Source organism: Tachysurus fulvidraco, chromosome 15, assembly GCF_022655615.1.
Source record: "Tachysurus fulvidraco isolate hzauxx_2018 chromosome 15, HZAU_PFXX_2.0, whole genome shotgun sequence".
NCBI classification, from domain to species: domain Eukaryota; kingdom Metazoa; phylum Chordata; class Actinopteri; order Siluriformes; family Bagridae; genus Tachysurus; species Tachysurus fulvidraco.
The window spans coordinates 4,555,568-4,582,882 of record NC_062532.1 but is presented as its reverse complement, the minus strand read 5'-3'; the positions used below and the strand labels follow the sequence as shown (position 1 = coordinate 4,582,882).

Sequence of the window (27,315 nt, the reverse complement as noted above, 5' to 3'; positions counted from 1 at the left end):
GTGAGATGATAAAAAACTTTTTGTGTTTGTTTTTTTTCCTATTCATTGGTACATTACCAAAAATATGTAATCAAATTATACAATGTTCATATTTCACATTTAATTACATTGGATTCTTATTAATTATTAGATATAGATTGAGGAGTTTTTGGATGGTTTTTGTTCATTCAGGATGAAGAGTTAAAGCCTGAGTGCTGAGTGTGAATGGATGTTGTTCTTTATAATAAATGTCTTTTGCAGACACATTTAATTTCAACTGGTTAAAAAAGAGACTATTATTCCTAAGTAAATTTTTAGTTATTTATTTTATTAATGCCAGTGTTGGTGTCTATGCTGAAATATTTGTAATATGGGGATTAGTTACTCAGTAAAATGTAGTTATTATTTAATTAAAGAAGTGAATTGTGATGAGGTTTTTGTGCAGCTTTGCAGCTTGTCGTGTCACTGTGTGGTCTTCGAGCGCAGTAATACACAGCTGTGTCTTCAGTCTGCATGTTCTGTCCCCGTAAGGTCACAGAGTTACTGGAAGTGTCTCGAGAGACCACAAACTTGTCTTTAAGTGAATCTTTCTTATAAATGCTCCCTTCATAATAAATTATGTTGATCCATTCTAAAGCTTTTCCTGCAGGTTGTCGAATCCAAGCTGTTCCATAGTGGCTGCTGCTATCAGTGATAGAAGCTCCAGACACTTTACAGGTGATGGTTAAAGTCTCTCCTGGCTTTATAAGCAGTGAGTCTGGCTGGATGAGCTCAGTAGCACAGAACACATCTGTAAAAAGAGAAAAAGAAAAGGTGGACATGTCGAACTGAAAGGATCAGATGAAATAATAAAGCTTCACTCCAAACACTCACAGGGGGCGAGAGCCAGCAGCAGCAGTGGAGCTGAAGCAAACATGTTTGTGTTGAAGGAAGACTAATGAGAAGTGTTTCCTCTCTAGATCAGAACGCTGCTATTATTACAAGAGGAGATGCAGATTTGCATAAACATTACAGAGAGGCTGTGTTGAGTGCAGCTCTGCAGCTGTTAATCACACTCACACCCCGTTTCATCTCCATATCAATTTAATGTGGAAAATAATTCAGCTGTTTGTTATTATTAATAATGATATGAACGTGTTGTGATGTAATTAACGCTTCCTGTGAAGGTCAGATTGAAATCTGATCTATTTCCAGTTCCCTCAAATTAATCTGAATCTCCATCATAATCCATGAAAATGATAATAATTAGATAAACAATCCTTTATGTCGTTATCAGTCATGTGTAGGCTGCACTCTAGAGAATTACATTAACACAGAAATGATTCTCATGTCTGCAAATTTCCTGCTTTCTGTTATGAGAAGGTGAATATGAACATGCCTGAAGCTGTTAAAGCCAAACTTACAGTACAGAGGTACAGTTAGACTACGGAGTTCACATATCCAACCCATTCCACAGCTTTCCCTGGTTTCTGTCTGATCCAGTGCATGTTGTACTCAGTCATAACAAAGCCGTGTATCGTACAGGAGATCTTCACAGTTAAAGTTGAGATATTTAATGCATGAAGTTACTGCTACAAACCTGAAGATAATTATTTTCTAATAATTAATGGCACTGATTACTGTGATAACTTTTCCCCTTATACAGCAGCAGTCTGTGAACGGTGACAATTTATTTATTAATTAAAGAAGAATATGGTGAACTCTATTTACGTTTAATGTTACAGTTAATATCATGGAACTTTTGTGAAATGTATGGATTCAATAATCACTAATTAAAGTCAGACATTTTTCTGTAAATGTTATTTATTTCCCTTTTGGTTCCTCTGTAAGAATATGACTATAAAAGACAGTCTCAGTGTTCATTGTGTCACAGAAATACATAGAAATTGTGGAGTATCTAGACCTGACTGAGGATATGAGAATATGTTGTACTTTAAGGAACCTACAATGTTACAGTATATTTGTTAAGCTGGAGCACAACCTGCAGATCTTGTGAAAATGGACTCTACATTGAATATCCTTTTCTCTTTGACCACATCTGGGATTTTGGATGATTGATTAACATGTTTGTACCACTGTGGTTTCTAGCACAGTAATAAACAGCAGAATCCTGGGCATTCAAACCGGACAGCTGCAGATACACCATGTTTTTGGAGTTGTCTCTGGTAATTTCTAAACATCCCTCAATGTCTTTGGTATATATTGTTTTACTGGCATCAGACCAGATAGCCCCAATCCATTACAGAGCTTTCCAGCTTGTCTGATCCAGATTATGTAACAGAGAGGAACATCAACTAATCCTTCAACCTACATTATCATAAGTTCTTGTTAGTGATATGATTATTACAGTGTGTATCATGTGCAGTAACATTAAAAAAATTTGTATCATGGTTTAAAATCTATATTACAATTATTTAAAAAATGAACTAACTTATCTCTTTGTTCTCATTTGTAGATTATTTATTTATTTATTTATAATGAGTAATAATGAGGATAATGAGTAATGAGCGAGTGTGTAATGAGTGATTTCAACAGTCAGTCTACCTGAAAATTTGTAAAGCTTTACTGTATTATTTCCTCACAGAGTGAATGTCAGATAGTGATAGCTGTGTATCAGAGTGAAATGAATATGAACCTAATCAATTCCGTTTGTAATCAAAATGTAACTGTCAAATTGTCCATGATGCTCTGGTGCTTCAGTCAGAATTGTTATCATTATTATTTATTTTTTAATGAAGGAGGATGTTTGGAGCTAGCATGGTTTCACTGTACTTGGAGTTTTTGTACAGGGATGTTGTTTATTCGTCTCACTGTGGTTCACGAGCGCAGTAATACACAGCTGTGTCTTCAGTCTGCATGTTCTGTCCTCCAATTGTTATTGTGTTAGTAGAAGTGTCTCTGGAGATGCTGAACTTATTTTTCAGTTTCTCACTGTAAGCTGTACCCCCACCACTGCTGATGTATCCAATCCACTCCAGAGCTTTTCCTGCAGGTTGTCGAATCCAAGCTGTCCAATAGCTCGTAACTGAATATGAAACCTTGCACTGGATGGAGAGACTCTGGCCTGGCTGGACTGTCATGGAAGCAGGCTGAGTCAGTTCCTCACCATGCACATCTGTGGAGGAAAACACATGGTGATATCTCACACAATATATGCTGCACCTTTATTCTTCATCTAGTAAATGAATGAATTTGATAAAGCACTCACAAGAAGCAGCTGCCAGCAGGAGCAGTAGAGATGTAGAGAACATGGTGTGTGTTGTTTGGACTGGAGTCTTCTCTGTTCTCCAAAGTTTAACAGACACCATCACATCATATAAATAGAGTGAGATCCAGCTCTGACACTTGGATTTGTTTATCTGCTGATGATGGGAGGAGAATGTATCTGAAATGTATTTAAATCATGAGGAGGAGATTCATCTGATGGAGGATGTGTGGGTTTATAAACTCAACTTTCAACAAGATTTTATATTTGGAACGTCTTTGGAGTTGTAAACATGTTTTCTCACAATATGTATGCTATTATGTATGCTATAATTGATCTAAATGATAACTGTAAAATTTCTAAAATACACAGATTATTGTAGTTAAATATGAATCAGTTTTGCAGAATCCCAATAATCAAATATCTGTCCGGTGAGATAAATGAAGCTGGAGAACAATTAGAATGTTTAAATTGAGAGAGTTTCTTCACAAATACTGACATCTAGAGGCACATAAAGAATTATAATTATAATAATAATAGCTTAAATTGTGTGTTACACTGACATCCACTTCAGCAAGCTGCACAAACACTTTGGAATAGATTGATGTATTGATTAAATGTATTTAAATCATGAGGAGGAGATTCATCTGATGGAGGATCTGTTGGTTTATAAAGTCAACTATTTTATAAACATCGTGAACATAAGGAATGATTGGAGTTTTTCTTTTTGAACTGTTTGTATTTACGAATGATAAGTAGTTTATGCTAATAAGCATATTACACAAGACATAAAACACTTGTTTGTGTGATGTTATGTCATGTTAAATAGAAAGTACACACTACTTAACTCTATGGTAATTTAAATATTTGAGAAATGACCTTATAACACTTTCCAGATTGATAGACAGATTCTCTAAGATAACTGCTTCTGTTTTTATAGAGATATTATAAGTCACATTTGCTAGTGATCAATTATTCAATGGTATTTTATTATTATTATTATTAGCAACACCTGGCTGCTACTTACCCTCTTAATTCCTATGGAAGCAGTGAGGATGTACTTAGTTTTTTAAACATGGCTTCTCCACATTAGCTTCATTTTTATTAAATAAATAATGAAATGGTGTAAAATGCCATGTATTCTTGTTCATCTGAGATTTTATTATCTAATTTGAAGAGCTGCTAAAGACTAGGTAATTTTTTATTATATCTTAGATCCCAAATTCAAGAGGGTGCACTTTCTTTTTCACATGACTGCAAATATGTTAAAAAGCAAATTAATAATTTCTAAGTATAAATGTCCAAACAGTGTTCATAACAGCCCAGTAAAAATTTCTTTCACCTCAATGGATCTGAAAATGTGGGTTTGTCATGTGTCTATAGTAAGTCTGTGTTTTTGTACTGATGTCTAAGGGGAAGTATCACTGTGTGTCGGGCGCAGTAATAAACTGCAGTGTCTTCTGTCCTCATGCTGTTCATCTGCAGATACACCTGCTTCTTACTGTCGTCTCTGGAGATGGTGAAGCGGCCCTTAACAGCACTGGAATAATATATGTAACTACTACTGTAGATGCTTGCAACCCATTCCAGCCCTTTTCCAGGTGCCTGTCTGATCCAAGCCAAGTAATAGCCACTAATGTCTAATCCAGAGGCTGTGCAGGTCAGTTTATGAGACTGATCAGGTTTGATGATCACTGGATCAGACTCGATCAGTGTCTGACTGCAGGAATCTGAAATCGAAGAGTATTCAAAGGTAGAAATTAACATTAAAAATTAATCAATGAAAAATATTTTAATTATGTAATAAATAATACTAACATTGAATGAAGATTGCTAGAGTAAAGTAACACAAAACTCTGCCTAGTCCCATCTCAAAGAATTAAAATGGTTCCTGCTGCTGTAAATGAACACAAACTGCTGCTATGTTGTTGGGCTGAATGTTTCAGCATAAATGGTTCAAACACAGGATTTGGTTTGCATGACACACCCACTAGAGATATAAAAACATCATGTGTTTCAGACAAAACATTGCTGTGTTGAGTGCAGCTCTGCAGCTGTTAATCACACTCACACCCCGTTTCATCTCCATATCAATTTAGTGTGGAAAATAATTCAGCTGTTTGTTATTATTATTATTATTATTATTATTATTAGTTTTTTTGTGTGCTACACAAAAAGCTCTTATTAATAATGATATGAATGTGTTGTGATGTAATTAACGCTTCCTGATCTACACTGAACATTATAATCAAACTGTGCAACCGAACATGACGTTCATTCTGGTATAGGCTGAAACGCTCAGATCAGCTAGTGTGATGTCAGGAACTGTAGAGGTGGTTGATACAGGTGCTGATAATTTATTGTGTAAAGTAAAAACAAAACCCATGAAATTGTGTAATTCTGCACGCTTTGGCTCTACTGTGACATGCAGTTACTGCTACAAAACCCGAGGATACAGATGAAACCACTCACTCACTCATTTTCTACCGCTTATTCGACAGATGAAACCAGATATTTACATACACTTCAGAAAAAAACACAAAAACTTTTTTTTTTTAGTCATAGATTAAATCAGAGTAAACTTTTCATGTTTTAAATCAAAAATATTAACATATTTTTTGCATTTGTTAAATGTCAGAATTGAGCGAGGGAGAATTTTTATGTATTTATATTATTGCTTTCATCAAAGTCAGAAGTATACATACCTTACTATTTGGTAGAATTGCCTGAAACTGTTTCACTTGGGCCAAAAGTTTTGGGTTTCCTTCCACAAGCTTTCTACAATAGTTTGCTGGAATTTTGGCCCACTCTTCTTGACAGAACTGGTGTAACCTGGTCAGGTTTGTAGGCCTTCTTGCTCGCTCTCGGCTTTTCAGTGCCGCCCACAACTTTTCTATGGGATTGAGATCAGGGCTTTGTGATGACTACTCCAATACCTTGACTCTGTTGTCCTTAAGCCACTGTGTAACTAATTTGGAAGTATGCATGGGGTCATTGTCCACTTTTTCTAAGACCTATTTGCGCCCAAGTTTTAACTTCCTGGCTGATGTCTTCAGATGTTTCTTTAATATATCCACATCATTTTCTTTTCTCATGATGCCATCTATTTTGTAAAGTGCACCAGTCCCTTATGCAGCAAAGCAGCCCCACAACATTATACTACCACCCGCATACTTCACAGTTGGGATGGTGTTCTGAGGCTTCAAAACTTCGCCCTTTTCCCTCCAAATATACCGTTTATCATTATGGCCGAACAGTTACATTTTTGTTTCGTCAGAACACAGGACATGTCTCCAGAAATTAAGATTTTTTCCCCCATGTGCAGCTGTGAACTGTAGTCTGGCTTTTTTATGGTGGTTTTGAAGTAATGGCTTTCTCCTCCCAGAGTAACCTTTCAGCTCATGGCGATACAGTATTTGTTTTACTGTGGATAATGACACTGTCTTACCAGTTTCAGCCAGCAGCTTCACAAGATCTTTTGCTGTTGTCCTGGGGTTGATTCGCACATTTTGCACCAAAAAACGTCCTTCTCTGGGACTCAGAATCTCTCTCCTTCCTGAGCTGTATGATGGTTGTACATTCCCATGTTTTTTTATAATTGTGCATTATTGTCTGAACGGATGAACGTGGGACCTTCAGGCATCTGGAAATTGCACCTAAGAATGAGCCACACTTGTGGAGGGCAAGAATACTTTTTCTGATGTCTTGGTGGATTTCGCTTGATTTTCCCATGATGTCAAAGAAAGAGGCTCTGTGTTTGAGGTGTGCCTTTATATGCATCCACAGGTGTGCCATCAATTAACTCAAATGGAATCAATTTACCTATCAGAAGCTTCTTAAGCTCAGCATGGAATCATCTGGATTTTTTTTTCTTTTTTGTTTAAAGGCATGATAAACTTAGTGTATGTATACTTCTGACTTTGATGAAAGTGATAAAAATACATGAAAATTCTCCCTCGCTCGATTCTGACATTTAACAAATGCAAAAAACATGTTAATATTTATTAATTTAAAACAAAAAAAAGTTTACTCTGATTTAATGTATGACAGTAAAGAAATAAACGTTTTTGTGTGTTTTTTTCTGGTGTACAGTATGTAAATATCTGGTTTCAGCTGTAATTATTTATAATAATAATTATTATTATAAGTGGCACTGATTACTATGATCACTTTTCTTTTCATACAGAAATTTTTTTAAGAAAAATATGGTGAATTTGTTTAGTTACAGTTGTTGTGATAATTTTGTAAAATGGATGCTTTCAATACACGTTGGTCATAAACATTAGTGAATATTCAGTTAATGTTATTTATTTCCCTTGTTGTTTCTTTCAGGAAATTATGACTATAAGAGACAGTCTCAGTGTTCAATGTCTCACAGAAAGACTTGGAAATTGTGGAGTGTCTAGTTGTGACTGAGGATATGAGAATATGTTGTACTTTAATGAAACCTAGAATGTTACAGGATATTTGTAAAGCTGTAGCGCCACCTGCAGATCTTGTGAAAATGGACTCTACATTAAATACACTTTTCTCTTTGACCACATCTGAGATTTTGGATGATTGATTAACATGTTTGTACCACTGTGGTTTCTAGCACAGTAATAAACAGCAGAATCCTGGGCACTCAAACCGGTCAGCTGCAGATACACCATGTTTTTGGAGTTGTCTCTGGTAATTTCCAAACGTCCCTCAATGTCTTTGGCGTATATTGTTTTACTGGCATCAGACCAGATAACCCCAATCCATTCCAGAGCTTTTCCAGCTTGTTGTCTGATCCAGTGTGTGACACTCACAAAATAGGTTTTGTTGAGATTATTATTTTTGTTTCCTTTCTTTCTATTGCAATGGTATTTGATTTTATTGTTTATTTAATAGAATACTAATGAGAGATTACGGAAAAAAACACTATGATGTACTTCATCAATTGGACACAGGGTGGCAGTAACCACGAACAGTGTTACACTGAGATAATTAGCGGTGCAGAGCAAAATGAGCTCATAATCCGTGTTACTGGAGAATGAGCAACAGTTGTCCTGCGTCGCCGATTTCTCAGGAATATTTCTGATATTTTCAGGTTAGTTACAAACCTTTTATGGGACTACAGATGTTTATCAGCTAATATGAATCTCCAGTGATGTGTATTCTGTGAGCTAATAGTATGTCACACGTGTAGACAGTTAAAATTTAACGGTGCGCAGTGGTGAAAATGGCGGCCGATGTCCGCATATTGTTTATTTTATTCGTTAATTATGGCTCCGAAGCGTTTGTGGGTTATTTCAGTGTGTGTGGAAAACAGCTATGTGTGTAGTGCAATGTTAAAAGTGTAAAAGGTTCATTTGAATGTACAACATAACACCAGTTATGGCTGCGGCCTTGTTTATGGGCGCACACATGTTAATGTTATGGCGATACAGATTCAGATCATAGAACTGGGCGCCAAGTTATGAGACATATGTGTATTATTGAAGTTTGGGTTCTTATACAGTAAATGTAACAGTTTAACTGCAAATGGAATTTATTCTGTTGTATAAAGTGAACACTTACAAAATGGAGTTATTACAAAAATACTCCTTTTGGATAAAAGGACAAAGATGTAGGGTGTTTAAAGGAAAAAGGATAAACGTGATTGATGTTAGACCAAAAATGGAATTTAAAGAGAAAATGTTTGTTTTTGGTTTCATACAAATGTTTGAGTTAATGTTTGTAAAATGTGTGAGGCATTTATGTGAAAGTAGACCTTTTGAAGAATATAAGGCAATTGTTATACAAATGTGGATATAACCTGTGCTTCAATACAAAGCAGACAAAAATAACAGAAAGTGATTCATGATTGCAGATGCAAAGTTAAAATGAAGTTGAAAATAAAGATAATCCGTGTTACTGGAGAATGAGCAACAGTTGTCCTGCGTCGCTGATTTCTCAGGAATATTTCTGATATTTTCAGTTTCAGGATTATCTATATATCTGCCAGCGGGGACCTAGCAGGGGCCCGCGACAAGTGCATGCCATAGCCACCAAAGTTAAACCCAGATCCTTTACAGGAAAGACTCAGAGTTTCTCCAGGTATTTTCACCACTGAAACCAGTGGGAATAAACTCAAGATTCTGAGACTGAATACCTGATACAATTAAAAAGAAAACTAATGTCTAATAAATTTATTTGGTATTCAGCATGAGAACTCACTTATGAAGCTGATTAGTAGCAGGAATAAGGAGAGTGGGATCTTCATGGTGAGTGTTGATGAGACTCGATCTCTCCACTCAGCTCAGCTGCACATAAATACTGCATGGACACACAGCAGTCTGGATTTGCATCGTGATGTCATGATAGAAAACATGTGGGAGTCATGAGGATGTAACGGAGAGGAACTGCAACTAATCCTTGATAGTGATATGATTATTACAGTGTGTATCATGTGCAGTAACATCAGAAATTTTGTATTATGGTTTAAAATCCATATTAGGATTATATAAAAAAAATGAACTAACTTTAATCTTTTTGTTCTCATTTGTGGATTTTATTTATGTATTTGTTTGTTTGTTGTTTGATTGTTTGTTTATTTATTTATTTTACATTTTCTAAGATTTGTATACATAAGTGTTGTGTCTTGTGTCCTGTTATTGTGAACACTGAATGAGGAGTTTTTGTACAGGGATGTTGTTTATTCCTCTCACTGTGTGGTTCACGAGTGCAGTAATACACAGCTGTGTCTTCAGTCTGCATGTTTTGTCCTGTTAATGTCACTGTGCTGCTGGACGTGTCTCTGGTAACCTGAAACCTGCTTTTCAGTTTCTCACTGAAGTAAGTGTTACCACTACCACATATCCTTCCGATCCATTCCAGAGTTTTTCCTGCAGGTTGTCGTATCCAGTATGTACAATAGCTTCTATCAGTTAATGAATATCCAGACACTTTACAGGTCAGAGTCAGTGACTGACCAGGAGTTAATACTGTGGATCCGGTCTGGATCAGCTCAACACTGTGAACACCTGTTAAAGAAAAGTTATTTTAATGATGTAAAAGCTTTAAGGAACCAAAACTGTATTACATGTCAAATGTAAAAACACTTACAGTGTACGGCTGCCAGCAGCAGCAGCAGTAGGGATGTAGAGATCATGGTGTGTGTTGGAGCAGAAGAAGTAAAAGCTCTTGGTCTTTGTTGCTTAAATATATAACAGAGAAGGACATTTGCATAGAGACACTCCTTATCTTAGGGTCAAAATGGGATGGATTCTTATATGAGAGAACCTTCTCATCTTTTAAACATGTCTGTATTTTTTAGAGATATCTATCACTGCAGCTTGAGTTTATGTTTGAACCAATAAGAAGCTTAAGGCAGGTGTTATTGAGTAGATTTATACACCAGGGGTCAGCAACCCACGGCTCTGGGGCCACAAGTGGCTCTTTCATCCCTCTGCTGCGGCTCCCTGTAGATTTGGAAAATAAATATTTAATTAAAATTAATTTTATTTTAGTTAGTTAGATTTTTTAAAAAATGTCATTCTAAATTCTAAGATTATGATCCTATTGTGACATTAAAATAAACCCTGTTTAATTTGTTTGTCGCTCAAAATATGCGTCATAACTGCCGACTTGCTACAGCACTGTAAATCCGACACACAGAAGCAGACGCATTTTTGGTTTGCTGCAGCCGGCAAGTAAAATTTTGATGTCATGAATATGAAGAGGACTCAATTAGTCATTGAAAGTTACCTTCAACCCAGCGTCATTTTTGTTAAGTTAGTTCAAGCTGTTCCAAATATTTTTGTTTGCTTGCAGAAATAAAAAGAGTTTTGTGGCTCCCTGTGTTTTTTTTTTCTGTGGGAAGAAGGTCCAAATGGCTCTTTGAGTGTTTAAAGTTGCCGAGCCCTGTTATACACTATCAAGTGTTTTCAGGTGAATCTATAATAAGAAAACACACAGCAAACTTTATTTCTATTCATTTATAATTCTGTTTAATTTAGAACCTTAAATTATAACAGCATTATAAAATACATCTTGTCATGTTACTGAGAAACCTCACAAATACAGGAGGATGTAGTTACATAAATTATAGTGTTGTTATTTGTCCAAACTGTGTTTAACACCCCAAATAACTAATCACACATTATGGAAAGAGTGAAAAAGAAGAGAAAATGTAGATATTTGTCTGATAATGACTGATACGGAATGAGTCTCATACAGAATGCAGTTTGTGGATTCACTTTTTTTCACTTTATTTGATGAGCTCTGCTGCCTCCTTCAGTTGTTTCAGTTATCGAACCTCAGACTATAAGTCTGTGTTTTTGTACTGATGTCTAAGGGGAAGTATCACTGTGGTTCACGGGCGCAGTAATAAACTGCAGTGTCTTCTGTCCTCAAGTTGTTCATCTGCAGATACACCTGCATCTTACTGTCGTCTCTGGAGATGGTGAAGCGGCCCTTAACAGCATTAGAGTAGTATATGCTACTGCCGTGGATAATTGCAAGAAATTCCAGTCCTTTTCCAGGCGCCTGTCTGATCCAAGCCATCCAGTAGCTACTAAAGGTATATCCAGATCCTGTGCAGGTCAGTTTATGAGACTGATCAGGTTTGATGGTCACTGAATCAGACTCGATCAGTGTCTGACTGCAGGAATCTGAAATAGAAGAATATTCAACGGTAGAAGTTAATGTTAAAGAAATATATATATATATATATATGTGTGTGTGTGTGTGTGTGTGTGTGTGTGTGTAATAAATAATACTAACATTGAATGAAGATTGCTAGAGTAAAGTAACACAAAACTCTGCCTAGTCCCATCTCAAAGAATTAAAATGATTCCTGCTGCTGTAAATGAACACAAACTGCTGCTATGTTGTTGGGCTGAATGTTTCAGCATAAATGGTTCAAACACAGGATTTGGTTTGCATGACACACCCACTAGAGATATAAAAACATCCACAGAGGAACAGACGAGAGGAGAAAACTATTTCTGTAAGTTTCACATTGTCAGGTTACTAACTGTTCTGTTTGTAGTATTAGTTAACGCTCCCTAACACTCCTGCTGCTTGGGTCTAGATTTTTCTTGCACTGTGATACACATAAATGCATAAAAATGTAAGTGAGTCAATCTGTAGAATTCCTAAAATACACAGAATATTGTTGTTAAATATGAATCACTTTTGCAGAATCCAAAAAAATCAATAATCTGTCCAATGAGTTAAATTGGGAATGGGATGACTGGGTTGTGTGTTGTATTTTTTTGGGACTAGGATGTGTCTATTACAGTGTGTATTGTGACTGTGATGTGTGTATTACAGTGTGTATTGTGACTGATTTATTTATTTATTCATTTATTTATTCATTTATTTATTCATTTATTTATTTATTTATTTATTTATTTGGAACCCCATTAGCTTCCACGAGTGGTCGCTAATCTTCCTGGTGTCCATTTTACAATATCAAAACATATTATACACAATCACATTACACTTTTTACAATATATTATCAAAAGAATAAATACACTTCAATTTAAGTCATTACACTTAGTTTTCATTACAGATCATACATTTTTTTTTAACATCTTTTTAAAATAAGATCTGTTGCTTATTTGTCTTATACACATTGACAGTTGATTCCAAGCTACTGGACCAAATAACTGAGCAGTACTCCAGGTGTGACAAGACCAAAGACTGGACTACTGTTCTCATGACTGAGGGTGGACAAAACAGCACACACTTCCTAGCTAAAGCAATGCCTCTACCCATCCTAGAAACAATATGATTTATCTGATCAGTCCATGAGAGCTGATTATCCAGCTTGACACCCAATAGTTTAGTTGTAGTAACCTGCTCAACCAAAGTTGTATCAATAGTCAAATTTAGGTTACAAAGTTTATTTAACAAATGTTTAGTACCAAAAACAATACATTTGGTTTTGGAAATATTTAGTACTAATTTGTTCAAATTAACCCAGTTGATAATCAAATTTAATTGGTTTTGAAGGTTCATACTTAGATCGCTTATTGAAGGAGATGCACAAAATAAACTTGCATCATCTGCATACAGTACAACTTCTGCGTTTCTAACAACATGAGGCAAATCATTCACAAAAATTGAAAATAAGAGTGGACCCAGACAGCTGCCCTGTGGAATATCGCATGATATACATTTACTATCAGAAAAACTACCATTAAAAAATACTTGCTGAGTTCTGCCATAGAGATAACTCCTTATCAGTGAAGCAGACAATTGTGGGAATCCATAACACTTGAGCTTTGACAACAGAATATCATGGTCAATTACATCAAATGCAGCTGTAAAATCTAAAAGTACAGCACCAACAAGTTTTTTATCCTCCATATACGTAAGCCACTGATCAACCATATGCACTAATGCAGTGTTAGTTGAATGGCCTGGTCTATAGGCATGCTGTGAACTCGTTAGCAATTAATTTAATGTAAAGTACTCTAGCATTTGATTAAAAAGTAACCTTTCAAATATTTTGCTTAATACAGGAAGAATATGAATTGGTCTGCAATTAGAAGGAGAAAACCCTGCCTTTCTTATCTTTAAGTAAAGGCACAATTTTAGACTGTTTCCATAGCTTAGGAAACACTCTGCTGAGAACTGAACTATTAAAGATGTGACATATTGGTTTGCACAAAATATTTGCAACAATTTTAAAAATTTTGCCATCAAGATGATCATTACCAGGTGTTTTCTCATCAGATAAGGAGAGAAGCAACTTCTTAATGTTGTCCTCACTACAAGTATTAAATGACAGGGAGCAAGTTTTCCCTCTCATAATAAATCTAACATTGTCACAAGGAGATTCAGTATCTTGCATTATCATACATGATCTTAATTGTTCTACTTTGCATATAAAAATATCATTCAAATGATTGGCAATATCACAAGGTTTACTAATAATGTCACCATCATTGGTCTCCATGTACATATTCAAATTATTTGATTTTTTATACATCAATTCCTGTAATACTTTCCACAATTGTTTGCTATCATTACTAGAATTTGAGATTTTTTGTCCATAATATGCTTTCTTTTTTATGTTATTTAAGTTTGTAGCTTTGTTTCTCAACTTGCGATAATGTACTCTGTCTACATCACATTTTGATTTTGAAGGCCATATCTTTGACATTGTCCCTTTGCCTCATGAGGGACATTAGCTCTTCATCTAACCATGGAGCACTGTTGATTTTTATAGATCTTTTCCGGAGAGGTGCATATTTATCAACTATTTTACTAAAAGTGTCCATAAAAATGTTAAGAGAAGCATTTACATCCCCCTCCTGAAGAACTGCAGACCAATTTGAGTTATTGACCTCATCAACAAACAATCTGGGATTAAAGTTTTTAAATGATCTGCGATACATGATCCTTCCACCAGATTTAGGAATTTTCATCATTATTGAAATTGCTATCAGGTTATGATCACTACATCCTACCCCCACAGACACAGCTTGTGAACATAAATCAGGAACATTAGTAAAAATATGATCTATGCATGTTGATTTAGATGTATTATCCATAGCAATTTTTGTGGGTTGTGTCACCACTTGTTTGAGATTACATACAGTAGCCATTGTAAACAACTTTTTATGCAATGAGCACTTTTTAAGTGATGAGTGTATTACAGTGTGTATTGGGAATGGGATGTCACACAGCATGCTGACAGAGCTGCCATCTCTACCTGTGGCTTTTTCAAGTGTTTCCAGGAGCATAGAAACAGGGTTTATCTAGATTTTCATTCCTGATAATTAGTTTAGGCCACGCCCATTTTAGGGTTATATCCAGGTATATTTATAGATAATTGGAGCAGTAAATAGATACAAACTGTGTTCATCTGTGTTACAATTATAAGTTAAGCAACTTCAGTTAGTTCAGTTACAATGTGTCTGGTTTTTGTACAGCTGCTTCCTCAGCTCCAGTCACTGTAGAACTTCAGGCACAGTAATAAACCGCAGTGTCCTCTGTCCTCAGACTCTTGGCCTCTAAGTACTGTGTGCTTGCTGAGACGTCTTCTGTTAAAGTGAGCTGGTTCTTCACAGACTCTGCATGTGTTGCATCATTATTGCCTGTATCCATCCTGCCAAGCCATTCCAGAGCTTTCCCTGGTTTCTGTCTGATCCAGTGTATGTAGTTGCTTGTCATTGAATATCCATTTCTTCACAGTTTCTCCAGATCTCTTTACCACAGCAGGAGACTGGTCCAGTCTGATCTCATCACTGCTGACACCTAGCAGATAAAACATAACAAAGATCATCATCAACACAGACAAGATATTCTGAGGGAAGAAATAAACAGTACAGAAGTCTCAGGTACCTTTGGTTAACATTATAACAAAGATGTAGTACTGAGTGACCCTCAGCCCCATCATCATGCTCTTTGATTCAGTTTTGTGACACAAACTTCAAACTGCAAGAGGCTGTTTTTAATAATAGGGTGAATTTGCATAAACCCACTTCAGCTGTTAGATTTCATAGTTTCATGAATCCTTCTCAAAAATAAGCAGCTGCTGCCCCCTACAGATACATTTGCAAAATATTATAATGTTCCTGCTGCAAAAAAAAAAAAAGAATTCAGAAACTGAACATTTTCATCAGAAAGGTTTAAAAGAGAGAAAACACTCAGATACAGTATCAGCAGTAACATAGTAAATCATTTGTTTTAATTAATTAGTTAATTGGGAAATCGATATTCGTTTCAATGATAATTTAAAACATGAACTAAAAATGTTAAGTTGATATTAAGTTGTTTTAGCTAATTCGGGTATTCCAATGATCAATTAATAAAAATAATTTGGTGAGAAATAAAAAAACTTTGTGTTTGTTTTTTTCCTTTTAATTTGTACATTACCAGAAATTCATGATCAAATTAAACAATGTTCACATTTCACATTTAATTTCATGGGATTCGTATTAATTTCTCGTATAGATTGTAAAGTTAATGTAACAAACTTTTATTTATTTATTTTATTAATGCCAGTGTTGGTGTCTATGCTGAAATATTTGTAATATGGGGATTAGTTACTCAGTAAAATGTAGTTGTTATTCAATTAAAGAATTGAATTGTGATGAGGTTTTTGTGCAGCACTGCAGCTTGTTGTGTCACTGTGTGAGACGAGCGCAGTAATACACAGCTGTGTCTTCAGTCTGCATGTTCTGTCCTCCAATTGTTATTGTGTTAGTAGAAGTGTCTCTGGAGATGCTGAACTTATTTTTCAGTTTCTCACTGTAAGCTGTACTCCCATCTCTCCAGATGATTCCAATCCACTCCAGACCTTTTCCTGCAGGTTGTCGAATCCAAGCTGTACCATAGCTCGTAAGTGAATATGAAACCTTGCACTGGATGGAGAGACTCTGGCCTGGCTGGACTGTCATGGAAGCAGGCTGAGTCAGTTCCTCACCATGCACATCTGTGGAGGAAAACACATGGTGATATCTCACACAATATATGCTGCACCTTTATTCTTCATCTAGTAAATGAATAAATTTGATAAAGCACTCACAAGAAGCAGCTGCCAGCAGGAGCAGTAGAGATGTAGAGAACATGGTGTGTGTTGTTTGGACTGGAGTCTTCTCTGTTCTCCAAAGTTTAACAGACACCATCACATCATATAAATAGAGTGAGATCCAGCTCTGACACTTGGATTTGTTTATCTGATGACGATGGGAGGAGAATGTATCTGAAATGTATTTAAATCATGAGGAGGAGATTCATCTGATAGAGCATGTGTTGGTTTTGTTGAGCTTAGCTTAAGGTATCATGTACCTGTATTCTAGCTGATTAATTTAATCTGTTTAAGCAATTGATTAACAATGTTGTGGATTAAGTAGTTGACCAACAATACTGGTAAATATCATTTAGATTTTAGATTTTGTTACAGATTAATGATTAATAAAAATTTTGTGTATAGTCCAAGGGACAAAAGGGGGAAATTGTAGAGGAAATTTTCACTTTAGAGATGTTCATAAGAACCTGTCCTTCTATGCTTCTATATTTCCTAAAACAGCTTCCAGCAGACCGTTCCCTTGGGACCTTGGTAGGTACAGATTAGCTTGGTCATAACATGAGCAGGCTTCTAAACCAATGGTTGATGATGTTTTGCATTTACATGTCCCGTTAAATTTATTTCCTGTCTCTAAAATCCTGATGTTATCAATGATCGGGGCTTTTCCTCTCTCATGTTACACGTGGAGTGTTGGGTCCTGCTACACGGCTGAACACAATAAATACGTGAAACCTTTATTACTCTTGCCCATGCCTACCAGTGTGATATTTTACGTTGTCTTTGGAGTTGTAAACATGTTTTGTCAAAATATTCATACTATAATTTACCTAAAATTGTGATTTACATCATTTAACTGCCACCTGAAAATGTGGGTTTGTCATGTGTCAGTAGTAAGTCTGTGTTTTTGTACCGATGTCTAAGGGGAAGTATCACTGTGTGTCACGGGCGCAGTAATAAACTGCAGTGTCTTCTGTCCTCAGGCTGTTCATTTGCAGGTACACCTGCTTTTTACTGTTGTCTCTGGAGATGGTGAAACGGCCCTGAACAGTGCTGGAGTGATATGTGCTGCTACTGTATATACTAGCAACCCATTCTAGTCCTTTTCCAAGTGCCTGTCTGATCCAAGCCATATCTGAGCCACCAAAGTTAAATCCAGAGGCTGTGCAGGTCAGTTTATGAGACTGATCAGGTTTGATGATCACTGGATCAGACTCGATCAGTGTCTGACTGCAGGAATCTGCAAGAAGACACAAACATAGGTGTTAAAGTAAAAAAAAGGAAGAAAAATGTTAAATCGTGTCTCTATATGAAATAAATAATACTAACATTGAATGAAGATTGTTAGAGTAAAGTAACACAAAAATCTGCCTAGTCCCATCTCAAAGAATTAAAATGGTTCCTGCTGCTGTAAATGAACACAAACTGCTGCTATGTTGTTGGGCTGAATGTTTCAGCATAAATGGTTCAAACACAGGATTTGGTTTGCATGACACACCCACTAGAGATATAAAAACATCATGTGTTTCAGACAAAACATTGCTGTGTTGAGTGCAGCTCTGCAGCTGTTAATCACACTCACACCCCGTTTCATCTCCATATCAATTTAATGTGGAAAATAATTCAGCTTCCTGAACTACATTGAACATTATAATCAAACCATGTAACCGAACATGACGTTCAGTCTGGTATAGGCTGAAACCCTCTAGATTAGGGGTGTCAATCTCATTTTAGTCTGGGGGCCGCATACAGCTTAATCTGATCTCAAGTGGTGCCAGACCAGTAATCTCATAGCAAAATTACATAGAACTAACAATAAGTCCACTTTTGTCTTTGTATTAGTGCAACAAGTAAGAACAAGTAAATTATGAAAATGTTTATATTAAATGAATTGTCCTTTGACAATAATATATTATGAACAACCTAAGTATTATGTGCAATTTCAACAACACTTTTACCCAGTTTAACATTTATTTAAGTGCATTATGCATAAAAACTGAACACAGTTATTGTACAATGGCGCAAAACATTTAGTCACAGGTTTGTGGAACTTAAAAACACTGTCCTGCATGTTAACATAAATCAAACTTCAAAATACAGAAATTGTTTAAAATCCAATTTCCAATTCTTGGAAGCAATTCTAAATACATGAATTGACTCCACACACATAAAATCTCAAGTGGCAGCTGTTTTAAAAAGAAAATCTTTGTCATCTTTTATTCTGCACAAGTGCATCAATATCAGGCATTATGTCCTGAGTAGCAGCCAGAATCCCATTTTAGTGCTTATGTGTGAGCTTTGAGTGCAGCTTCGTTTTATTAACGTTCATTACTGAAAAATCTTGCTCATAAAGGTAGGTAGTCCCAAACATGCACAACATTTTTGCATCCAGTGCTTTTAATTTAGGATAGCTTGGCAGGAGATACTGATAAAATGTGTCCAAGCCCACAGAGGCAAATTTATCCTTCAAATTTACATCACACTGCAAATCAATTATTTCACGTTGCATGTCAACGGGCACACCAGAAGCTCTGACTGTGAATGGTGAGCGAAAAACTGCGAATTCTGTCTCGAGTTTGCTAAAGACCTGAAATCAGTTCTCAAACTCCCTCAGCAACCCTGAAAGCTTGTATTTGTACTGTCTCACGTCAGGATTAACGCTTGCTGTGCACACATCTCTTAGACAGGGAAAATGAGCAGGGTCACCGCTTGCTATCTGTGTCTCCCATAACGTGAGCTTTAACTTGAATGCACGTATGCTGTCATAATACGGTTACAACATTTTGCGTCCTTGCAACAATTCGGTCAGATTATTCAAGTGCTCTGTAAAATCAACTATGAAATTTTTAATGAACTCCCCCTCACAGTACGGTTTTCATGCTAATTCTGTCTTCTTAGTTCTCCATGCAATCTGTTGTCTTGTCTAAATTGCCCCTCAGTGTGAATGAGTGTGTGAATGTGTAACATGACCAGAATGTACGCTCAGTGTTCCTGGGATGGACTCTGGAGCCTGCACTCTGACCCAATAAAACACTTCCTAATGATGACCGAGTGACTGAATACATTACCCTGATTATTGTCTCGTGATACTGAATGATTATATGATTAGTTACAGTATATATATCCTTACACCTCTAATTCCAGTAGTTTTGTTCTCTATTAATAAGAGCACAGACATTTGTTCTCTTCTGGACTCCTGAACACATAAAACCTGCAGACGCAGACGGGGAAAATGAGCTGCAGTTTATTTACAGAGTCATTTAAAGAACCGGAATATGAACATGTCTGAATCTGAACTTCGGGTGAGCAAGAGGATGTTTTTGTATTATAACAGGGTGAATTTGCATAAACACACTTCAGCTGTTAGATTTCATAGTTTCATGAATCCTTCTTGAAAACAAGCATCTGCTGCCCCCTACAGGTGATTTTTAATTCCAGGAGTTTGTAGTAGTGATGCTGCAGTAAACATCTACATTTCAGTTTGATCTCTCATCAGATTCTGTGCTGCTGAACAAACTCTGTGTTTCCAAATTCAGGAAGTGAACCATCGACCTGTAGAGTTCCTGCAGCTGCCATCACTAATCAAAAATGACTTTGTGTGACTATGTTTTAAAATGCTTTATCTTTTAAAGTGTGACTGAGATGATTTACTAGTTACACTGAGAGGATGTCTGTAATGTTTGGATGTATGTTTGTATGTTTGGATGTATGTTTGTAATGGATGTCTCATAAGGTTTTTGTAAGAGAAATCCACTATCCAAGTCTGTAGTTTTCAGATTTATTCATACTAGACAATTAGCGTTAGTATTAAGTTGCATGTTATGTATCACTTCATCATGACTGCTACTGCATGTGCTTGAATATACAGAATTTTCAAGATTTTATTTAATTTATTTTTTCTTGTTGAAATTAGCAACCACAAATGTCTGCAATACAATGTTCACTCTTCAGTCAGGTCTTTGTCAAATGTTCATCATTGACATGACCAAATGCAGACTACTGTAAATGGTGCTCATCACAGCGTGACCTTGGTTTTTGTACAGCTGTATATGTAATCTGAATGACTGTGGCCCTCGGGCACAGTAATACACAGCTGTGTCCTCAGTCTGAAAGTTTTGCCCCTTTAAAAACACTGTGCTGCTGGAAACGTCTGCAGAGAAACTGATTTTGTTCTTGAGTGAGTCCTTTACAGAAGAGCTGCTGCCACACACATATCCGATATTTTCCAAAGTCTTGGATGGCGTTTGTCGAATCCAGTGTGGACAGTTGCTGGATATTGAGAACCCAGAGAATTTACAGGAGATGGTAAACACCTCTCCGGGTCGCACCACTATATTATCTGACTGAGTAAATTCAACCGAATCCACACCTGTAAAGAGCAACACAGAATCAAATGCTTTGTTTTACGATACAGTCAATTCTCTTTCATATCCATAAGAGATGCACAATGAAATAAAAAAGTTATTTTAGCGAGTGAAAACTGTACTTACACGACACAGCTGTCAGAAACAGCAGGAGACAGATGGAGCTCATGGTGATTTGATTAGCACCAGGTACGGCTACTGATCCAGAATCTCCACAGTTCAGAGAGCTTTTTATTACGTCTCTGTTCCTGACTTGATGAGAAAAAAAGAGAGGAGGGAGGAGACACAGACTTACTGTACATGCAAATTTCTCATATTGTGTTGTAATTGCAAGCACCATCCTCTTTCATTCACATTCACAGAAGAGGACTTGCAGTCTCTGCTCACTTTATTCAACAATTTTAAATTTTGCCTACTCCATACACACCTAACTGAAATGATATAGTATAAATTTATACAGTCTCCAGCTTCTTACTATCAATTGGTATGATTTTCTCCTTATCTCTATAATATTTATAATTTCCTACAATTATGTGGAAGTGAATCCCACTGGACAAGGAACAATTACTCAGTGGACTGCAGGACAGTAATCTGGTCATGAACAATCTTAATCATAACTTAAGTATAATGTGATGTAGAGATGTCAGTGTTTTATTTTCTTGGTTTAAAAAGTATACATTTAAAAAATCTAATTGTGGTTTAAAATTTAGCACTACAATCTCATCAAATCAACTGACAGAAAGCTATCTGATGTCATCTTCTTACACTTCTGAGAAACTTAGCAGGTGCTAATAATTTATTGTGTAAAGTAAAAACAAAACACATGAAATTGTGTAATTCTGCATCCTTTGGTTCTACTGTGACATGAAGTTACTGCTACAGAACTGAAGATAATTATTTTCCAATAATCAGTGGCACTGATTACTATGATCACTTTTCCTTTTATACAGCAGAAATCTGTGAACTGTGACAATTTATTTCTTAATTAAAGAGGAATATGGTGGATTTGTTTATAATTACAGTTCTTGTTGTGATAATTTTGTAAAATGCATCCTTTCAATTCACGTAGGCGATACATTTTAGTGAATATTCAGTAAATGTTATTTATTTTCCTTGTTGTTTCTTTCAGGAAATTATGACAACTGTATAAGAGACAGTTCCAGTGTTCAATGTCTCACAGAAATACATAGAAATTGTGGAGTATCTAGATGTGACTGAGGATATGAGAATATGTTGTACTTTAATGAAACCTACAATGTTACAGTATATTTGTTAAGCTGTAGCGCCACCTACAGATCTTGTGAAAATAACCTCTACATTGAATACGCTTTTCTCTTTGACCACATCTGAGATTTTGGATGATTGATTAACATGTTTGTACCACTGTGGTTTCTAGCACAGTAATAAACAGCAGAATCCTGGGCACTCAAACCGGCCAGCTGCAGATACACCATGTTTTTGGAGTTGTCTCTGGTAATTTCCAAACGTCCCTCAATGTCTTTGGCGTATATTGTTTTACTGGCATTAGTCCAGATAGCCCCAATCCATTCTAGAGCTTTTTCAGCTTGTTGTCTGATCCAGTTGTCTGATCCACACTTGCTCAGACATTTTTACACAAATTCTAATTTGTTCGTGTGATTATTATTAGACAAAGACACTACAGTTGTGATTATAATAGTCTCGATTCAGATTTTTGCCCATCCTGATCTCTGCCTGTCTGACTTCGTCTGTGTTTGCTCAATAAAATCGCTGCAAATGGATCCCCAGCCGTATGCCTCCTCATTACACTTACATTATAACAGCATTATAAAATACATCTAGTCATGTCACGAAAACCTCATGTCATGAGAAACCTCTTAACCACAGGAGGATGTAGTTACATAAATTATAGTGTTTTTATTTGTCCAACCTGTGTTTAACAACCCAAATAACTAATCACACATTATGGAAAGAGTGAAAAAGAAGAGAAAATGTAGATATTTGTCTGATAATGACTGATACTGAATGAGTCTCATACAGAATGCAGTTTGTGGATTCACTTTTTTTCACTTTATTTGTTGAGCTCTGCTGCCTCCTTCAGTTGTTTCAGTTATTGAAGCTCAGACTATGAGAACAGACTGTGTGTTAAACACAACACCCTGCTGGAAACATGCTGTATTATTCCTGAATCCACTCACTAAAGCACTCACAAGAAGCAGCTGCCAGCAGGAGCAGTAGAGATGTAGAGAACATGGTGTGTGCTGTTTGGACTGGAGTCTTCTCTGTTCTCCAAAGTTTAACAGACACCATCACATCATATAAATAGAGTGAGATCCAGAATTTTTGCAGAATCCCAATAATCAAATGACATCGGTGAGTTAAATGAAGCTGGAGGACGATTAGAATGTTTAAAGTGATAGTTTCTTCACAAATACTGACATCTAGAGGCACATAAAGAATTATATTTATAATAATAGCTTAAATTGTGTGTTACACCGGCATCCACTTCAGCAAGCTGCACAAACACTTTGGAATAGATTGGTGTTGTATTAATGATGGAGTAACTGTGTATTCACTTGTGTTCGGGACAAGAATTTATTTTAATATTGAGACAAAGATGAAACCATATGTAGATATCTTTGAACTACAGAAGTGTCTTAGCTCTGCTAGCTCATATATACCAGACCCCTCTGGGGACATGTGTACTGCAGGGAGAGGAAGATGACAAGGGATGTTTTTGTACAGGGCTTCAGTGAGTTTGTAGTGTTGTGTCTCTGGCACAGTAATACACAGCCGTGTCCTCGACCTGAAAGTTTTGTCCTCTTAAATAAACTGTGCTGATGGATTTGTCCTGGCTGAGACTGATCTTGCTCTTCATCGTGTCTTTGAGATTAGTGCTACCACCATCACACAGATATCCGAGCCATTCCAGTGCTTTTCCAGCAGGTTGCCGTATCCAGTTAATACAATAACTCGACACTGAGATCTTACAAGAGATGGAGAACGACTCTCCAGGCTTCACCAGCACAGAGTCTGTCTGAGTGAGCTCCACACCTCCAACACCACCTGTGAATAAGAGCGACAGAACATCATCAACAGTCATCAAGTCATTTTCACGAAACGGGAATTAAATCTAAATTCATTCAGCCGACACGGAGACGTACAGAATGCAGCTGAAAGCAGCAGCAACACTGATAATGACAGCATTGTTGTAGATATAAAATTGAAGTAAAGTAAAATGCTCAGCTGTTGTCCTCCTCCTCGCTACACACACACACACACTCACACAGACCTCCTTAATGTAAGAGACACAAGTGGAGGATTTGCATAAAAAACATCATCATGATCTTGAAGTCTCAGGTTTACTCATTTATACATTAACATTCTTCCTCTTAGAAGAATTGGTCTTAGAGTGAAATGAACAAAACACTAACATTAACTGAACTAAACATGTTCGATCAACAAGCATCTAAAATGAGCCTTACACGATACATTTCTAGAATATAGGCTGTGTATTTTGAGACCTGGATGTGTGTATTTCGATGTGTATTTGTATGTGTGTATTACAGTATGTATTAAGACAGGGATGTGTGTATTAAAGTGTGTTTTGGGATTGTAGTGTGTTTATTACAGTGTGTATTTGTCAGGGACACGGTGTTAAAAACAGACCCAAATGCAGGATAGCTAAAATAAAAGGGTTTATTATCTAAAAAACACAAAACAGGGACAAGGACAAAGACGATATCAGACATGACACGACTAGACACGGGATGACAGATGACAGCAAGGATTCCGCACTGCCATAAGCAACACGGCACAGATAAATAGACATGATGAGAATTAAACCATGAGGAACAGGTGTGCAGAGACAGGGAGGAAGAGACAAGGGCGGGCAGACACGTGAACATAGAACATAAACAGTCTGGATGGATCCTGACAGTATTAGCACTGGGGTGTTTGTATGAAAGTGTGTATTGGGACTGTGGTGTGTGTATTAGACTGTGCATTGGGACTGGGATGTGTGTATTACAGTGTGTATTAGGACAGTGTTTTTTATACTGTGGTGTGTGTGTTACAGTGTGAACTGGGATGGGGGGGTGTTATTGTGTGTATTGCTAGAATGATGTGTGTATTATAGTGTTTATTGGGATTGTGGTGTCTTTATTACAGTGTGAATCGGGATGTGTGTATTGCAGTGTGTATTGGGACTGGGATGTGTGTATTACAGTGTGTATTGGGACTGGGATGTGTGTATTACAGTGTGTATTGGGACTGGGATGTGTGTATTACAGTGTGTATTGGGACTGGGATGTGTGTATTACAGTGTGTATTGGGACTGGGATGTGTGTATTACAGTGTGTATTGGGACTGGGATGTGTGTATTACAGTGTGTATTGGGACTGGGATGTGTGTATTACAGTGTGTATTAGGACTGGAATGTGTGTATTACAGTGTGTATTGGGACTGGGATGTGTGTATTACAGTGTGTATTAGGACTGGAATGTGTGTATTACAGTGTGTATTGAGACTGGGATGTGTGTATTACAGTGTGTATTAGGACTGGGATGTGTGTATTACAGTGTGTATTGGGACTGGGATGTGTGTATTACAGTGTGTATTGGGACTGGGATGTGTGTATTACAGTGTGTATTGGGACTGGGATGTGTGTATTACAGTGTGTATTGGGACTGGGATGTCTATTACTTTTTTTGGTTTGAGGAACAGTCAGATCCACATTCACACATAATGCTGACAGAGCTGTTATTTCTACCTGGGAATTTTTCCAGTGTTTCCAGGATCACGCAGCCCCCCATCGACTTTTTCCCCCTCTCCTTTCCCTTTCTTTCCGGCTTCTTGCGCTCGTCTATGATATGCTGTGTCTCCGTCTTCCGCCGTTTTTTCTGCAGGTACCCTGCTCTCATCCTTGTGGCGCCCCTCCTGGTGGTGGATCGCCCTTTACACCCGGAGCGGTTTGTGGGGCGTATTGCCTCTAGTCTCCTTCCGCATACGCTTACTCGGGCCGCGCTCCGAAAGCATCCCACTTCTCCGCTCCTCGTGGACACGGGCGTTCGGGATAGCTAGTTCTACACACCGTTTCACCTAGCTCTCCCTATCTTGTGTACTGCGTCGTGATGTGTGGCGTCAGTTGTGTGTATCTACTGGTGTAAGTTGTTCTGGGCGTGGGGGGGGATGGAGAAGTGACGGGCGTCTCGCAGCCCTGCGTCGGTCACTGCGAATGTATATTTCGCATCTCACATTCGGGGGCCACAGGTTGGGCCCTGAGGGGTCAGGCGGATGTGTGTGGAGGGTGACAATAATAGGGCAACGAAAGAGCACGGCGAAACACAGGAGCAGGGGGGGGAGACAGGGCCACCAACGGACGGACGGCCACACACCGGCCCCCGGGCCCCCCGCGGCCGGGACAACAGGGGGCGGCCGCGCCGCCGACCGCCACGCACCGCCGAAGGCAGGCAGTGAACAGGCGAGAGAACGGGACGAAATTAGGAGCAAAGAAAAAAAAAAAGGGGGTAAAACAGGGTAAGGATGGGGGGTCACACTTGTTACCAACGGGCGGGGAAAGGGAAATGAGGAGGAACATGGTATGGTGGGAGAACAAAGGGAAGGAGGGTATGAGGGGAAGGTCAGGCTCAACGTGAGACACAGCAGCAGAAATAAAGTAAACGTAGAAGGCGCAAATACACAGAAAATTGTGTAAAAGAACATTTTGCAGAATCCAAAAAAATCAATCATCCGTCCAATGAGTTAATTGGGACTGGGAGACTGGGATGGGAGACTGGTTGTGTGTTGCAGTGTTATTGTGACTGTGATCTGTGTAAGACAGTGTAAATATTGGGCCTGGATGTGGTAGTACAGTGTGGTATTGTGCCTGTGCTGCGTGTATTACAGTGTGTATGGTGACTGTGATCGCAGAGCACACACACTCTCATTGTGTTGTAGTGTGTATGGGACTGGGATGTGTGGATCCAGTGTGTATGGTACTGGGATATGTGTATTACAGTGTGTACTGGGGACTGAGATGTGTGTATTACGTGTGTATTGGTATTGGATGTGTTATTACAGAGTGTATTAGACTGAGATTGTGTATTCCAGTGTGTATTGGGACTGTGAATCAGGAGTGAAGCAGGTGACTCGTCTTCTCTAAATTGCCCCTCGGTGTGAATGAGTGTGTGAATGTGTAACATGACCAGAATGTACGCTCAGTGTTCCTGGGATGGACTCTGGAGCCTGCACTCTGACCCAATAAAACACTTCCTAATGATGACCGAGTGACTGA

At 37.5% G+C, this 27,315-nt stretch overlaps 1 pseudogene and 5 gene segments (V, D, J or C); all 6 read right to left on the bottom strand.

The window, feature by feature from the left end:
* Nucleotides 1-304: 304 nt before the first annotated feature.
* On the bottom strand, nucleotides 305-983 carry LOC125138639. The segment is given in 2 exon segments: nucleotides 305-769; nucleotides 853-983. Coding segments are annotated over 2 exon segments (423 nt in total).
* A 6,418-nt stretch (nucleotides 984-7,401) lies between these two features.
* LOC125138853 lies at nucleotides 7,402-9,413 on the bottom strand (annotated as a pseudogene).
* LOC125138635 lies at nucleotides 9,381-10,629 on the bottom strand. The segment is given in 2 exon segments: nucleotides 9,381-10,173; nucleotides 10,256-10,629. Coding segments are annotated over 2 exon segments (471 nt in total).
* A 6,244-nt stretch (nucleotides 10,630-16,873) lies between these two features.
* Nucleotides 16,874-18,058, bottom strand: LOC125138641. The segment is given in 2 exon segments: nucleotides 16,874-17,917; nucleotides 18,007-18,058. Coding segments are annotated over 2 exon segments (360 nt in total).
* A 2,390-nt stretch (nucleotides 18,059-20,448) lies between these two features.
* Nucleotides 20,449-21,286, bottom strand: LOC125138637. The segment is given in 2 exon segments: nucleotides 20,449-21,046; nucleotides 21,168-21,286. Coding segments are annotated over 2 exon segments (450 nt in total).
* Nucleotides 21,287-23,754: 2,468 nt separating this feature from the next.
* The window catches only part of LOC113640841, a 30,053-nt gene continuing 26,492 nt past the window's right edge, over nucleotides 23,755-27,315 (bottom strand). The window contains 1 exon segment of the V gene segment in view: nucleotides 23,755-24,086. Coding sequence covers nucleotides 23,770-24,086 — 317 coding nt within the window.